Source organism: Podarcis raffonei, chromosome 3, assembly GCF_027172205.1.
Source record: "Podarcis raffonei isolate rPodRaf1 chromosome 3, rPodRaf1.pri, whole genome shotgun sequence".
NCBI classification, from domain to species: domain Eukaryota; kingdom Metazoa; phylum Chordata; class Lepidosauria; order Squamata; family Lacertidae; genus Podarcis; species Podarcis raffonei.
This window is the reverse complement of record NC_070604.1, coordinates 5,885,420-5,901,252: the sequence shown is the minus strand read 5'-3', so window position 1 is coordinate 5,901,252 and position 15,833 is coordinate 5,885,420. Positions and strand designations below refer to the sequence as shown.

Here is a 15,833-nt window from a genome sequence, read left to right as displayed (position 1 = left end):
ACAGCGTTTCCGTGCGCTGCTCTGGTTTGCCAGAAGCGGCTTAGTCATGCTGGCCACATGACCCGGAAGCTGTACGCCGGCTCCCTCGGCCAGTAAAGCGAGATGAGCGCTGCAACCCCAGAGTCGTCCGCGTTTGGACCTAATGGTCAGGGGTCCCTTTACCTTTATGGCCTAGTTCTCCCTGGACGTGGTACTCACTCTCCATCTGAAATAAGCCACTTCAACATGGAGGGTAAGGCTGTCAATTGCTGCTAGTCAAGACTGTGGTCTACTACCTCCAGGACCAGAGGGGGTATTCTCTGAATACCAGTTGGCTGGGGGTCCCCATCAGGGGAGGGCTATTGCCCTGCTTGTGGGCTTCCCCATGGCATCTGCTTGGCCACTGTGAGAAACAAGATGCTGGACTAGGTAAGCCTTTGTTTCTTACACCTCGAGTAGTTACATTTAGACAGCCTCCCTTACGTACACTTCCCATAGTTGGCAGCAGTGGGGGCAAGTTAAAGCAGGGGAAACAGTGCAAGGAGGAAAATAATTAGCCACCCCTTCCTCAACCTGATCCAATTCAGGGATAGGAGGGAGGCAAGACCCTAGAGTTCCTGTTAAGTTAAAATTAAATGTGTTGGGAGATCCAGTCATGAATATCCTGTGTAGTTTGGCCTTTATCACCTGCAAAATGTAAATTGTTTGAGCCGTTCTTGCAAAAGTAGCTCCTGTATATTACAGGTTGAGAAAATGGGGTACAGTGGCACCTCGCAAGACGAATGCCTCGCAAGACAAAAAACTCGCTAGACGAAAGGGGTTTTTGTTTTTTGAGCTGCTTCGCAAGACGATTTTACCTATGGGCTTGCTTCGCAAGACGGAAACGTCTTGCAAGTTTGTTTCCTTTTTCTTAACACCGTTAATACAGTTGCGACTTGACTTTGAGGAGCAACTCATAGAACGCGGTGTGGTAGCCTTTTTTGAGGTTTTTAAAGACTTTGGTGATTTTTGAAGCTTTTCCAAAACTGTCCCGACACCGTGCTTCGCAAGACGAAAAAACTCGCGGAACGAATTAATTTTGTCTTGCGAGGCACCACTGTATTTCCTGAAGAACAGCTGAACTTAAATGTTGTTACTGATTAGGAAAGATGCTACTTTCAACTTCTGAACTTCTTTTATTTCTTGCTTAAACATTTGCTAGATCAATTAAAGCAGTTTGCTGGTGTTTATTCTCCAAATGGACTGCTTCTTCCCTGCAAGCTCTCCTATATACTTTGAATGTGTAAGCTGAAATACTTGACTCATGAACCCCAAACAAAGCTATAAGCTGCTGCCAGAAACAAGAAAAGATGTACACTGCCTTTCTCTTCAATGTAAGCTAAGTTTATCTGCATCATCTGTTATCTCAGTCTGTATGTCTGTCATTTGTTCAACAGGAACCCTGAAATCAAGACCACAGACAGTGAGAATATACCCCCATCCTTTCTGAAGTGTGCTCAACAAATTAAGCAAGGGATAGATGCAATCTTATGACAATGATTATCTAACTGAAAGGCAATGGGATTATTTACAGATTGTATCTTTCTTGCAAAAGAGAACCTGGCAATTTGTGCAAAGAGGACTGGCTTAACTGGCTGGGCTACTAAGACTACAGCAGGGCCTTTGTCAGTCAGCATGTCATAGACCTTTAGCTATAGGACCCAGCAAAACAAGACGGCATTCTTTGCATAACACATTGTAAGAAGAAGTACACCTGAAAAGGTACACATGATAAATACTGCTGTGTTCCCACAGAGAAGGGAGATTTTGGGGGCCAGTATTCATGTGCAACCTTTTTTCAAGGGCCCGCACTAAACCAAATTGTGCTGACTGAAAAAGGGTCATTTCAGCAGATAGAGACCAGATCATTTCTCCTAAGAGGCAGATAAGAAATCAGCATTATTATTATTAGTAAGATAATCAAAAGTTTCCTATCCATGTATCAAGGAGGAGTTCATCTCAGCTTATCCCATTTTATCCTACACTAAAAGGCTCCCCATCTTGTACAAAGAAGCACAAGCCAGGGTTTTGTGGGAGAGTGCCTGGATTCAAAGCTCAATCCAGAAGTCCCAGCTGGGTGTTAAAATACAGTGGTATCTCGGTTTTTGAACGTAATCCGTTCCGGAAGATTGTTCGAGTTCAGAAACCGAGGCACAAAGGGCAGTTTACAAAAATAATAGAGAAAATTGAGAAAAATAACATATACAGTGGTACCTCAGGTTACATACGCTTCAGGTTACAGACTCCGCTAACCCAGAAATACTACCTCGGGTTAAGAACTTTGCTTCAGGATGAGAACAGAAATCATGCTCCGGCAGCACGGCAGCAGCAGGAGGCCCCATTAGCTGAAGTGGTGCTTCAGGTTAAGAACAGTTTCAGGTTAAGAATGGACCTCCGGAACGAATTAAGTACTTAACCCGAGGTACCACTGTACACTCAGTGGAAGCCGTTCAACTTCCAAGGCGCGTTTGAAAACGGAAGCATTTACTTCCGGGTTTACGGCGTTCAAAAACTGAAACATTCATCAACGGAAACGTTCAAAAACTGAGGTACCACTGTACCTGTTTGGGGGAAAGGTAGTCAGGCTCTCATTCTGTTCTCTCTTCCTCCAAAACAGTCGATATAATGTATTAAATGTATTCTGAGCAGGGATGCATTTGCAACAGCTCTCTATTCCTATATATTAGAATAAGTTGCCTTTTCTGGAGTCCTGTTTTTATGTCCCAATTCTTACCTATGGCTTAGGGGGCATTTAATGATAATGGTGCAGAAATAGTTGGTAGTAGTGCATTAGAGGTCAAGAACTGCTCTTCTAAAGCAAAGAACAAGCACTTTAACAGTCATAGAGAAAATAATGACTATACTGCTTCAAGTCTTTTCTTTGGTCTGCATTCTTGAGGTTTAAGGCCTTAAGTAATAATGTGTGTTAACTAGTACCAGTGATAAGAAGGAAACCAGAATGAGAATATCTGCACAGGAAGCTTAAATCAGTCTTTCTTCAATCAGGTTTGTAATATGGATGCTAACACTTACCAATAATCCAGAATGTTCAATTACATTACAAATGCCTTTCATCTGTCTAAACAATAGCCAGATGTTAGAATAAAGGAGCCAAGAGATGCTCAGAGGCAAATTAAGTGTCTTGTGTAAAACAGTCTTTGAACTTGTCACATCAAGTTCACTGTGGCCATTCCTGTATAGTTACAGGTTCTTGACATTTCTTAGTTGGAGCAGCTAAAGATTCTTTTCAAATATCCCAATGTTTAACATACACAGATAGTGTGGCTTAGCAGGAGGGGGATAGGAGAAATATACCGTATTTTTCACTCTATAAGACCACAAGACCACAAGTTTTTGGAGGAGGAAAACAAGAAAAAAAATATATTCTGAATCTCGGAAGCCAGAACAGCAAGAGGGATCACTGCGCAGTGAAAGCAGCAATCCCTCTTGCTGTTCTGGCTTCTGGGATAGCTGCGCAGCCTGCATTCGCTCCATAAGACGCACACACATTTCCCCTTACTTTTTAGGAGGGAAAAAGTGAGTCTTATAGAGCAAAAAATACAGTAAATGAGAATGTACTTTTTAGAATAGCTAGGACTAGTTTCCATTAGGCATGCATGTCTGGCATACATTGGTTCAAGTCCACTCTGCATTATCAAGAGTTATCCAGTAACTGGTAGCAGAAACATAATCCCATAATCTCTGGCCTTAGAATCAAGAAGACTTATCCCTTCACAGAGAGAGGGCCTTTCAGAATACAACAGGGCAGGCTTGATGTAATAAAGGGAGAGAACTCAATTTGTCTCCCCGTACAAGCTAGGCTATCAAGGTGACCTTGCCTAGTACGATCCAGCTGTCAAAATCTACCTCTCAGAGTGGGCCTTTAGTGTTCCAGCAAAAAGCAAACACCTTGCTTTCACTCGTATCAGCGCACGAGTGTTGCATATTTTGCACACACGCAAAACTATGAAACATCACTACCTCATCACAAAAGTGTCTGCACTCAAAGGGGGAAACACACCAGAAATGCGCGCGCACACACGTAGTCTGTGACTGGCTACCACAGTGTTCCATACCACCAAAATGGAAAAGGGACGCATCTGTTCAATCCAAACGGCCGCTTGGGTCTGCTCCAAGTTAAATATGCTGTTGTCTCCAACATACAGTGTCCTCAAAGTGCCTCCCCGCTCCTTCTCATTCATAGGACTGACTCTTTAGATTCTAGATCTTTAGTGCTAGGTGGCGGAGCGGCAAATGTGATGTCTTGGCTTCTGTGCATTACCAGAGGTGACGTTTCCCCCTCAGCCTTGCTGTTTGGAACGGCTTCTACGCAGACTTCATTTAGTGTTTCTTCTGCTTTCTCCTTGGCTTCTTTCTGATTCAGATAATGAAGGATACCTGCTCCAAAGGCATCCCCTTCTACATTCACAACTGTAGTGGTCCGGTCCCTGGTCAATTGGGAAAGAAGACAAAGGGAACCCGGTGTTAACAAAACATCACAGGAGATGAGATTGCTCAGTCAGCCTACAGGGTACCATTTTCCCCCAGATGTATACAGTTCAGACGTCATGAGAAACTGAGTAGAGCTTCTCAGAATTTGCTCCATTTCTGTGAGCTTCCAACAGAATATTAAAATACAATAGTCTATTAAACATTGAAAGCTTCCCTAATCAGGGCTGTCTTCAGATGTCTTCTAAAAGTCTGGTAGTTGTTTATCTCTTTGACATCTGGTGGGTGTTCCACAGGGTGGGTGCCACTACCAAGAAGGCCCTCTGCCTGGTTCCCTGTAACTTGGCTTCTCACAGCGAGGGAACTGCCAGAAGGCCCTCGGCGCTGGACCTCAGTGTCCGGGCAGAACGATGGAGGGGGAGACGCTCCTTCAGGTATACTGGACCGAGGCCGTTTAGGGCTTTAAAGGTCAGTGGTAATCAGAACAGTGGTTACTATAGCTGGCTGGAGGCATCAATACTTATATTGTCCAAGGGTCTGACTCTAACCAGACAGGGCAGCAGCAGTTCCAGGGGAGGGGAGGCTACTCTCTGCTGAATTGTGGCTTATCTCATAGGAAAATGGAAGGCTGCTTTATAACGAGTCAAACCAACAGTGCATCTAGCCCAGTATTGTCAGGGCTAATTGGCACCTGCTCTTCAGGGTTTCAGTCCTACCTGGAGATGTTGAGGATTGAACCTGTGACCTTCTGCAAGCAGAGAGGGTGCTCCAACACTGAAGCTCCCTACAGCTCCACCCTCCACAATGCTTCTCTCTTAGGGCTTGTCCACACTTATCTTTTGTCCCACTCTTTCCAACCACAGGCCCACGCTTAAAAGCTCTTGTGTCCCAGGCATTTTCTTTTTTTTTTTGGTCTGAGCTTTCCCCACTTTTCAGTGTTCAATCGGAGCAAATGTCAATTTGGGTTCTCCATGGATTGCTATTTGCTCCAACTGAGCTTTAAAGAGCGGGTTTTCGCACGGAGCTTTAAAGCGCAGACCATGCCTGGAAAGAGCGGAGGAAAGGGAAGCGTGGATAAGTCAAAAGTCAATCATTCCCAGTGCTGCCAGACAAAAAGTGTCTGGAGGGGTGGATTGTGGGAAAGTAAGTTGCTATGGAGAGAAACTTTAGCTCCCCTCACACAACAAACTGTCTTATAGCTTGTCAGACTGTTGATCAATCTGGACCCAAATTGTCTACTGACTGGTAGACTGCAACCCAGGGTGGATCTACACACAGGGGGGGAAAACCACGCTATAAATAAGTCAGAAATTAAATCGTTATAACAAAAAAAAACCTATGTAAAAATCGCATAGAAAATATGTTTGTTCTCTGGCGCCATCTGGTGTTACACAGTCAAAGCATTGGTGTGGTTTTTTTTACTAATGTAGCTGAGTCCCTAATCACTTTAACTGGAGATTCTAAGCATAAGCTGTGCCATAACATCATCAAGATTGGCCCTTGATAACTGACCTACAGTATACAGCATCTCTCTTTCATTTTTTAGGTTCCTGCCTTTTAGGAATTCTGTACTTCATTCACACTGTCAGCTTAAAAAAAATATATATTCTGAAATGTATTGTTATGAGTTTGTGGGGAGGAGGCAGGCAAGCTAATTCCTGGATCCAGCACAGATTCAACTGCTGGAATAGCCATGCCAGCCTGATCATGGCCCACTAAATATGGGAATGGCTCTGTGCCAAAGGACAAACGTGTGGGTCTCCCTTTCTCAACGTTCTGTTAGTTAGAAAGACAAGAGGCTGGAGTTGAGAGTTGAGTGATGTGAGCTAGAAGCTGGATACAAAAGTGGAAGATTGGAAACGCAGAGAGAGAAAGAGAGGGAGGGAGAGAGCGCGCGCCATGGCTGATTTCTGCTAGGATCCAAGGCTGTGGCTATGGGAGAAGCAGGACATTCTTGGCATGTCAATGCTGTGAGCCCCTCCATCATAGGCTCAGCTTGTATATATGTGTAAATAAACCATATATCTTAAGGACACTACAGTCTCCACGGTACCTCGTTGCAAAGGAAACACAACCTTGGGTGAAGCACCTGGAAGCCCAGGAATCTCCCACCACTTGGAGACTGGAGTGGTGTATGCTCCCCTCAAAATATAATATTCAATTCATGCCACCAACCACCTGCAACGACGCCACAATCATGTGTGCCCTAACCACACACCAAGTACTTACACAATCCAGTCGACAGCCAATATGAGGGAGATATCATTGGTGGGGAGTCCAATTGCCTCCAAGATAATAGCTATGGTGAGAACTCCTCCCGCTGGGATTCCAGCAGCTCCCACGCTGGATGCAGTTGCCGTTACACTGTCAATGGGAATCAATTTTGGTTACTGTTGTGCTGCAATGGCACATATGCACATATGCCAAAGGTTTCCTTTTATGTCTAGGGTTATTTCTTCCTTCCCACATGCTGGCACAACATGTTCCAGGTAAAAAGGTAAAGGACCCCTGACAGTTAAGTCTAGTCGCAGACGACTCTGGGGTTGCGGTGCTCATCTCACTTTACAGGCCGAGGGAGCCGGCGTTTGTCTGCAGAGTTTTTCCGGGGTCATGTGGCCAGCATGACTAAGCCGCTTCTGGCGCAACAGAACACCAAAACCAGAGCAGCGCACGGAAATGCCGTTTACCTTCCCGCCAGAGCGGTACCTATTTATCTACTTGCACTTTTTGGCGTGCTTTCGAACTGCTAGGTTGGCAGGAGCTGGGACTGAGCAATGGGAGCTCACCCTGTTTTGCGTAGATTCGAACTGCCAACCTTCCAGTCGGCAAGCCCTAGGCTCAGTGGTTTAGACCACAGCGCCACCTGCATCCCTATGTTCCAGGTAAGGTAAAGGTGAAGGGACCCCTGACCATTAGGTCCAGTCGTGGCCGACTCTGGGGTTGCGGTGCTCATCTCGCTTTATTGGCCGAGGGAGCCAGCGTACAGCTTCCGGGTCATGCGGCCAGCATGACTAAGCCACTTCTGGCAAACCAGAGCAGCACACGAAAATGCCGTTTACCTTCCCGCTGGAGCAGTACCTATTTATCTACTTGCACTTTTTGGTGTGCTTTCGAACTGCTAGGTTGGCAGGAGCTGGGACCGAGCAACGGGAGCTCACCCCGTTGCGTGGATTCGAATAGCCTACCTTCCGATCGGCAAGCCCTAGGTTCAGTGGTTTAGACCACAGCGCCACCCACGTCCCTATGTTCCAGGTACTTAGATGTAAAAACAGAAGTGCTTTTTTGCAACACAGATGATTCATATCACCATTGGGAACTATGCACTTACTACCAGCACTAGGTTTAATTTTGTTCATCATGGTCTCCATTTGCATCACACTCACAATTAAAAGTGGATATATTTCTTCAAGCTGTATTCTGCATATCTGAATCACTGTTGTGCACACTCGGCTTAATTATGTATCTATTTATCTTATTTCGTAAATTTGTAGCCTGCCTTTTCACCAGACGGTGCTCAAAATAACTAACAGCAATACAAAAAATTAATAAAAGCAAGCAAAAAAGAGGAGGCATCAATAGAAACAACCAGTTAAAACCAATGGCAACGTATTTATACATCAGCTTAGGAACAAAGGCTTTTGCCTCCATGCAGAAAGCCACAGAAATGGGGTTAGCTTGGTCTGCCTTGGAAGGGAGCAAGTGGCAGACTTTGGGCTCTCAAATTTCAGTGGCCCCCTGTGTGACGCTAAAATTCAGTGCACACCCAACTGCCACACTCTGTTCCACATCATTGTTGTGGTGCCCCCTGCAGTGCTGGTGCCCAGTGTGGCCAAACCGGTCACGCTACCCTGAAACCGCCTCTGCAAGAAGACCCAGCTTGGCCTCTTTCGCCCACCATGGGGCTCAAACCCACAACCCTGAGATCATGAGTCTCATGCTCAGACCTTCTGCCCATCTGAACACTTATTCACAATTGCAAAATATACTGTTTTCTCACTGGGAGGAGAAAGTTGCTTTCAGCACATTGAACCCAGACTACCCATGAAGTGGAACATTGTCCATGGGGTGCCGTCTTAAGAGGACATTATTTTCTGCCTATTCCCCCTGCAGACTCCTGTGCTCCCACCCCCAAAGAAGATCTGAGGGATCCTCCCTCCAGAACAGCATGTTGAGTGGCACTGGACACGACTGGCAGGACTGGTGGAAGGCTTACTCCCGTGGATCTGAGTCCCTTCCGCAAACGAAAGCTCCTTCATCCACAGAAGGGAAAGCCTGGATTTAACCCACCACCTCTGTGAAGGGCACACGTTCTAAATAGTACTAGCGGTGCAACCAAGAAAGCTGCAAGAAAGCTCTCTTGCACCTTTACAGCTAGATAACTCCATTTATTGCATATCCACAGTGGAGCCATCGCTGCATTCGGCCATCAGAAAAAGGCAGCTCTGCATTGCAACTTACAGAATGGTGAAGATCTGTCCGCTATTGAGCTCATGGTTGTTCAGCTGGGCAATAAAGATAGCAGCGACACACTGAAAAATGGCAGCTCCATCCATGTTCACCGTGGCCCCAATTGGCAGAATAAACCTGCTAATTCTTTTGTCTATTCCATTATTCTCCTCGATGCATTTCATCATTGATGGAAGAGTTGCAGAGCTAAATGTGGCCAAGAAAGGATATCATCATCAGGTCTGGCAATGTATGTAACCCATTAATATAAACATTCTAACAGCTGGATCTCTCTGCCAGCCTAAACATATTGTGCAGCATTCCAGTTACATGCCGTTCTAGGGTAAAAGAGCTCCACGTTCTGTATTTACAAAAGAGACACCCAAGTCTTATAAGAGGAAAAATAAAGGGCGGTCTAGGGTACATTTTAAAACTGCTGTTTCTGTTTCAGAGCTGTTATGACTAGTTTAAGCAAGACACTGTCCAAGAATTTAGATTACACTGGATTTCATTATTTGTCTTGGTGGCCAAAAGCAGACAATTTGCACCTCAGCTATCTCACACTATTAGGGAGGTGCGGCTATTTTCTCTGGCCCTTTAAAACTGGTCAGAGCCTTCCTAAGTGGGAAAGGGAGTGAAGAAACAGATCATTTACAACTCCTGGCTTGAGCTGCCCACAATGGGGTTGCAACAGGGACGTCTCTCTCTTTTTAGCCCTAGCCCAATTGTAAATGCCCCCCACCCGCTTTGAAACTAATAAGAGGAAATGGCTATGTCAGTCTCAAAGTGGCATAGCTTATGAGCCTGATCTTGGAGCTTCTTGGAGGATCTTGGAAGACTTTGGATCCAGTGGAACCAAGGCTGCCTCTGGCCTGCTCCTGAAATGCCTTATTTCGGGCCCTAACTAATGGCTACTACCATTAGCAGGTCTACATCTGCAGAGCTTTCCATTACACTTGCAAGGAGAGAGGGGGCTCTTTGGTGGGCACCCCTGCTCTGCTGGAGAAACTTCACCCCATCTTAAATCTCTTCAGCCAGTGGATCTGGTGGGCAGGATTACTCTGTCAAATTCTGACAGCTATATTAGGGTATATAGACATGGGACATCCAAATATCATTATAAAAGCCTGTGTGACATTTTGAGAAATTAGACACCCATAAGAGGGTTTCTTGCGTTGCAATAAAAGCTATGAAAATGACTAAGCAGGTCATTAACCTAGAATTATTACCCTGAATTAGAATAATGCTATTCCCATTTCACATATAAAAGCTTACATCAACCAACCTGGAACAAGTGGCAAAAGCTGTTGCAAACGGTGTTATAAGTCCTAGCAGAAAAGTGAATGGGTTTTTGCGTGTAATTGCAAAATAAATAAGTGGTAAAACGACCAGTCCATGGATGAAGTGGCCCAAAATCGAAGCAAATATATATTTCCCAAGGCTCGCCACCAGAAGCATGATGTCGTCCATTTCCACTATCTTGCTTCCAACAAGAAATGTAATGCCAATAGGTACATACCTGCAAGGAAGTTAACATTCAACATTAGTAAGGAACAAGGTCTTTAAAGTGCCATAAACGAAAGCATGTCAAGAATGCAATAGCCATGCCATACAGACCAAGTCTGGAACAACATTCTACCGTATTTTTCGTTCTATAGGGCGCACCGGCCCATAGGACGCACCTCGTTTTTTTGGGGGGGAAATGAATAAAAAAAATTTATTCCCCCCCCCAGCCGCGGCTGCCGCCCCAAGCCTTGCGCACACCTGCCCGAAGCTTAAAAACTTGACTAAGGTTTGTTCTTTGATGAGCATATTTCCTCCCACAAACAATATTACCCTTTCTGCATTGTCTACATTTCCCAAACCCTTATATTTAAGGCCCACCCTCATTATTAGTCTGCTTCCATGCTATGCTAAGTCAGCCCCGCAGCACTGATCCAGCTCAAATGGGGCAGGGGAAGATCTGAGAGCTACAGGTAAAATATCTGTGCTCCCACAGCAAAACTGTCACTGTCTCTTCTCTCATCTACTGGGCAAGGGACATCATATTAATGCTGCTGTTTAAATAAGTGTGTGGGCCTCCTAAATACATAGGAGCAGAACAAATTGATCCAGGCTTACGAAAGGTCCCAGGTTGACTCTCTTCCATTTATTGGTATGGCCAGGAAATATTCCTGTCTGAATCCCTGGAGAGTGGTTGCCAGACATATAGACAATTCTGAGTAAGATAAACCAATGGTTTCACTAAGCATAAAAGCAACATTATTTTTTTCTAAATATGATTTGAGCATGAAACCTAATGAAGCTGATGTTTTGAATCCCACTTTAAAAAACAAAACTTATCTGTTTGATCTTTTAATCTATAGCTGGGTGGCTTTTCTTCAATTTGCTAATTAGGATTTCAAAGAGGGAGATAATAAATTCCAGAAAAGGAGAAAAGCAGCCCTGAGAATTTCTGTTCATTCCAGGGTCAAGTCAAAATGTATGCCCATAATCTACAAAGTGGAGGATTATTTGATGACTGATTAACTTGGAGTGTTGGCTTAGTAATGACAAAATGACGATGCCACCTATCAATTGCTTTAATATTACAAAGGGATTATATTTAGGAATCGGGGGAGGGGGAGGAATCCTACTCAGATTCCAGAGCAAGCTCACCTGATTTGATCTGGGCAGATCGTGGCTCAGAAAACATTAATCTTCCACTTCAGAATCCACAGTCCAGTGGATTGCTTTGCAAGAAGGTCCATAAAAATGTTTTGCGTTTAAACTCCCAAAAGTAGGGCATCCGTAACTTGGACTGGCTAACACCCAGGGCTCCTTGTCTCTGCATGCTTTGAATTCATATACAATGTCACACAAGAATATATCACCGAGGGCAACTGCTCCACATTAAGTAGTGTAAACAAGCAAATAAATAAATCACAGAAGTAGTCTTTTTCTTTACAATCACCTCTGTGTACATCAACTTGTGAGTCAATGATGTTCTGGTATAATCAGCGTTTCTTCCCACAAATGGGCTTAACTATCAAGCTGAACAGTGAAATCTTAACAGTATACAATCAATAGTTTAGAAAACTGGGCCAATCTGTCCTTATATGCATCTCTCCCAAGGCCTTCTTGGTAGTGGTGCCCGCCCTGTGGAATGCCCTCCCATCAGATGTCAAGGAAAGAAACAACTATCTGACTTTTATAAGACATCTGAAGGGAGGTTTAGGGAGGTTTTTCATGTTTGACTTACTATTGTATTTTAATATTTTGTTGGAAGCCGCCCAGTGTGGCTGGGGAAACCCAGCCAGATGAGCGGGTATAAATAATAAATTGTTATTATTATATAAGTGATAATACAGGTCTACACAGGGACAAGCAGCCAGGCCTTCAGGTCTTTCAGCCCTTCAAAAGTCACACACTCCCTTTGGCCACTTTCAAATCTAAGTATCATGTGACACAATTGGCATTTTGCTGTTCAGGTTTGGATTTTTTATTTTATTTTAATGTTTGATGTTTTATCACTTTATTATTATTATTATTATTATTATTATTATTATTATTATTATTATTTTGTTGGGAGCCACCAAGAGTGGCTGGGAAAACCCAGCCAGATAGGCGGTGTATAAATAAATAAATAAATAAATAAATTATTATTATTATTATTAATTATTATTATTATTGTTATTATTACTACTGCTACAGGAAGAGGCTCTCTGGCCTTCTATTTGTTAGCCTAAGGAAGGCTACTTATTGTGGAGCAGTTGCCCTTGGTGATATATTTTTGTGTGACTTTGCATTTTGCTATTATATCACTAGCCTGTGTATTGTTTGTTGAATTCGTATACAGCAAGTCCTTTTGGGAGTGATGGGATCTGACAATGTTCTGTTACTCTCAGGGGGAACAGTATGGGAAGAAAGCATGGCTGCCCCCAGTGTTTACGCTGAGAACTTGGGTGGGCCAAACTTTAATGAGCTCATCCATCCCTAATTATCCTTGGAAGTAAAAACCTTAAGCTGCTCTAATACAAATCCCTAATGGCAAGTACTAACATAAAGGTCTGGTTTCTAAGGTCATATGTTCTATGAGATTTGTTCCATTGCTTACAGACCAAGCCCAACATAGGACGCTATTAACTGCTGAGAAAAGCTTCTTAAGAAGATGCAGGCATACACCCTCTAAAATGATGAATTTCAAGTAAAGCAGTGATTATGTGTGAAATCTAGCTTCCACTTTCCCTTTTCACCCAGGAAGATTTTATGAAACAATACCTGAACGTTGCCACCTGCAGTCAAATATTCTGAAAATGACTGTTCGATAAGGGGTGAGCTTGCAAACATCCAAGTTTACTGTCTCACTGTGAACACCTTGTTTCAAGGAGGCTGCCCGATCCCTTAAAGCATGGGTTTTATGTGGGAGACTAGGCATAACCACTTAACAGATTTTATTTGTAAGACAGTGAAAGAAACAAATAGTTTTCAGACCGGACTGTGAGCCAATGTGGTGTAATTAGTGGAGAAACTTTTTTTTGTGTACAAAAACCTTCAAGGCAGAGTACCCTATCATCCACATCCCTTCTCCACCCTATTCCAAACCCCTATTTTTTTCCTGAACAAACCAGCTCCACCTTGCACCTTCTGAACATCCCACCTTCCCTAAGACCTTCCTTTCCTCTTACTTTAACATTCTGTCCTCCAGAAAATCTCCCCTGGTGTTGGTGCTGACCTTTAAAGCCCTAAATGGCCTCAGCCCAGTATACCTGAAGGAGCGTCTCCACCCCCATCGCTCTGCCCGGACACTGAGATCCAGCGCCGAGGGCCTTCTGGCGGTTCCCTTATTGCGAGAAGCCAAGTTACAGGGAACCAGGCAGAGGGTTTTTCCATAGTGGCGCCCACCCTGTGGAACGCCCTCCCGTCAGATGTCAAAGAGATAAACGTTTAGACGACATCTGAAGGCAGCCCTGTTTAGGGAAGTTTTTAATGACTGATGTTTTATTGTATTTTTAATCTTTGTTGGAGTTGGGACGCGGGTGGCGCTGTGGGTTAAACCACAGAGCCTAGGACTTGCCGATCAGAAGGTCAGCGGTTCGAATCCCCGTGACGGGGTGAGCTCCCGTTGCTCGGTCCCTGCTCCTGCCAACCTAGCAGTTCAAAAGCACGTCAAAGTGCAAGTAGATAAATAGGTACCGCTTGGCAGGAAGGTAAACAGCATTTCCGTGCGCTGCTCTGGTTCGCCAGAAGCGGCTTAGTCATGCTGGCCACATGACCCGGAAGCTGTACGCCGGCTCCCTCGGCCAATAAAGCGAGATGAGCGCTGCAACCCCAAAGTCGGTCACGACTGGACCTAATGGTCAGGGGTCCCTTTACCTTTACCTTAATCTTTGTTGGAAGCCGCCCAGAGTGGCTGGTGCAGTTTTTAAATAACAGGATCAAGTGTACCAGCAGGTCCCCTGTATATTTCAAAGATCCTGCATTTCATATGGCATCTGTACTGCCATTTAAGTAGACAGGCAGATGGTATGCTGCCGTAAGAACTGCATTAATACTTCTTAGGCTGGTTCAGACTTCATACCTGTAAACTAGAAATGTCTATGTGGGTACGTATACATGTAGTTTTGCCAGTTCCCCAGTACTGGAACACCAAAGGAAATCCCTAAAAAATTTATTTGCATGGGCACAGAAAGAAGATATGCGATACTGTTATGATAAATCCAGTCCCATCTCATAAGAACATAAGAAGAGCCTGTTGGATCAGGGCAATCTCCAAGTTGGCCTGTGCCTATACAGTGGTACCTCAGGTTAAGTACTTAATTCATTCCGGAGGTCCGTTCTTAACCTGAAACTGTTCTTAACCTGAAGCACCACTTTAGCTAATGGGGCCTCCTGCTGCTGCTGCGCCGCCAGACCCCAATTTCTGTTCTTAACCTGAAGCACTATTTCTGAGTAAGCGGAGTGTGTAACCTGAAGCGTATGTAACCTGAAGCGTATGTAACCCGAGGTACCACTGTATTTAGCTGATTTGTGCTGCTTTTGCTGATGCTAACACACAAAATCACCAGAGAGGATCGTCCCAAAGAACACTCACCACATAATCCAAGATACTAAGACCATGGTTGCTTCATTGAAAGAATTAAAGAAACGGATGAGTTCTTCTCCTTCAGTGCCAAGCTTTTTTAAGGCAACTCCCAAAACCAGAGAAAAGAGGACCAGCCCCAAGATATTCATTCCTTCAATATCCGTGCCAACTGGGAACTGTGAAATAATACGTAGTTGTAACATTAAATATATTAGTGCTAAACTCCAATTGTTTGAAATTAAATCTTTAGGTCAGTTTTCCCTTTCCCCCTCTTTTGATATGAACTATGGCAGGTCACAGAATGGATAGAAGATACATGCAAAATATTGTAGAAACACCAGGGGACAACTAGAAACAGCCAGTCTCTAGACACAAATGTAAAACCTTGAACAGAAAATTTTGTTTCCAGGAGAGAATCATAGAATCATAGAGTTGGAATAGACCACAAGGGCCATCAAGTCCAACCCCCTGCCAAGCAGGAAACAACAGAGCTCAGAATACAGTAGAGCCTCCATGATTCCCAATCTTGAAATTTAAGGGTTACTGCTTTGTCACAGGATCAACCCCTTCCCACTCAGCGCACCAGGTCACAGCCTACTCCGTTCAGCAGTGACCATTGCTATCAAATAGTTGACATCTTGAAATTCTTCTCTATAGACTGACTATACAGACCAATAGGTTGAGAATTTCTTCTATATCTGGTTAATTTTTGTGAAAGGAAAGACGGTGTCATATGTGCATTGACTAAAGGCACACTGAGCGACTCTGATTGTGTACACTGCCCCTGCCCCGCACATGCATTAGACATAATGTCTGAATGGAGTCTGCAAGTGTACATATTGCACACATGTAAACT

At 44.2% G+C, this 15,833-nt stretch overlaps 1 protein-coding gene across 1 annotated transcript in view; it reads right to left on the bottom strand.

Annotated features, from left to right (window-relative positions):
• Positions 1-1,904: 1,904 nt before the first annotated feature.
• Positions 1,905-15,833, bottom strand: part of SLC1A4 (solute carrier family 1 member 4) — a 31,343-nt gene continuing 17,414 nt past the window's right edge. The window contains exons 5-9 of the mRNA XM_053380434.1: positions 14,987-15,153; positions 10,199-10,432; positions 8,926-9,120; positions 6,697-6,831; positions 1,905-4,466 (exon numbers count right to left, since the gene is read on the bottom strand). Of these exons, the coding sequence (XP_053236409.1) occupies positions 4,217-4,466; positions 6,697-6,831; positions 8,926-9,120; positions 10,199-10,432; positions 14,987-15,153 (981 nt within the window). The 3' untranslated portion in view covers positions 1,905-4,216. The remainder of the gene's footprint in view (positions 4,467-6,696; positions 6,832-8,925; positions 9,121-10,198; positions 10,433-14,986; positions 15,154-15,833) is intronic.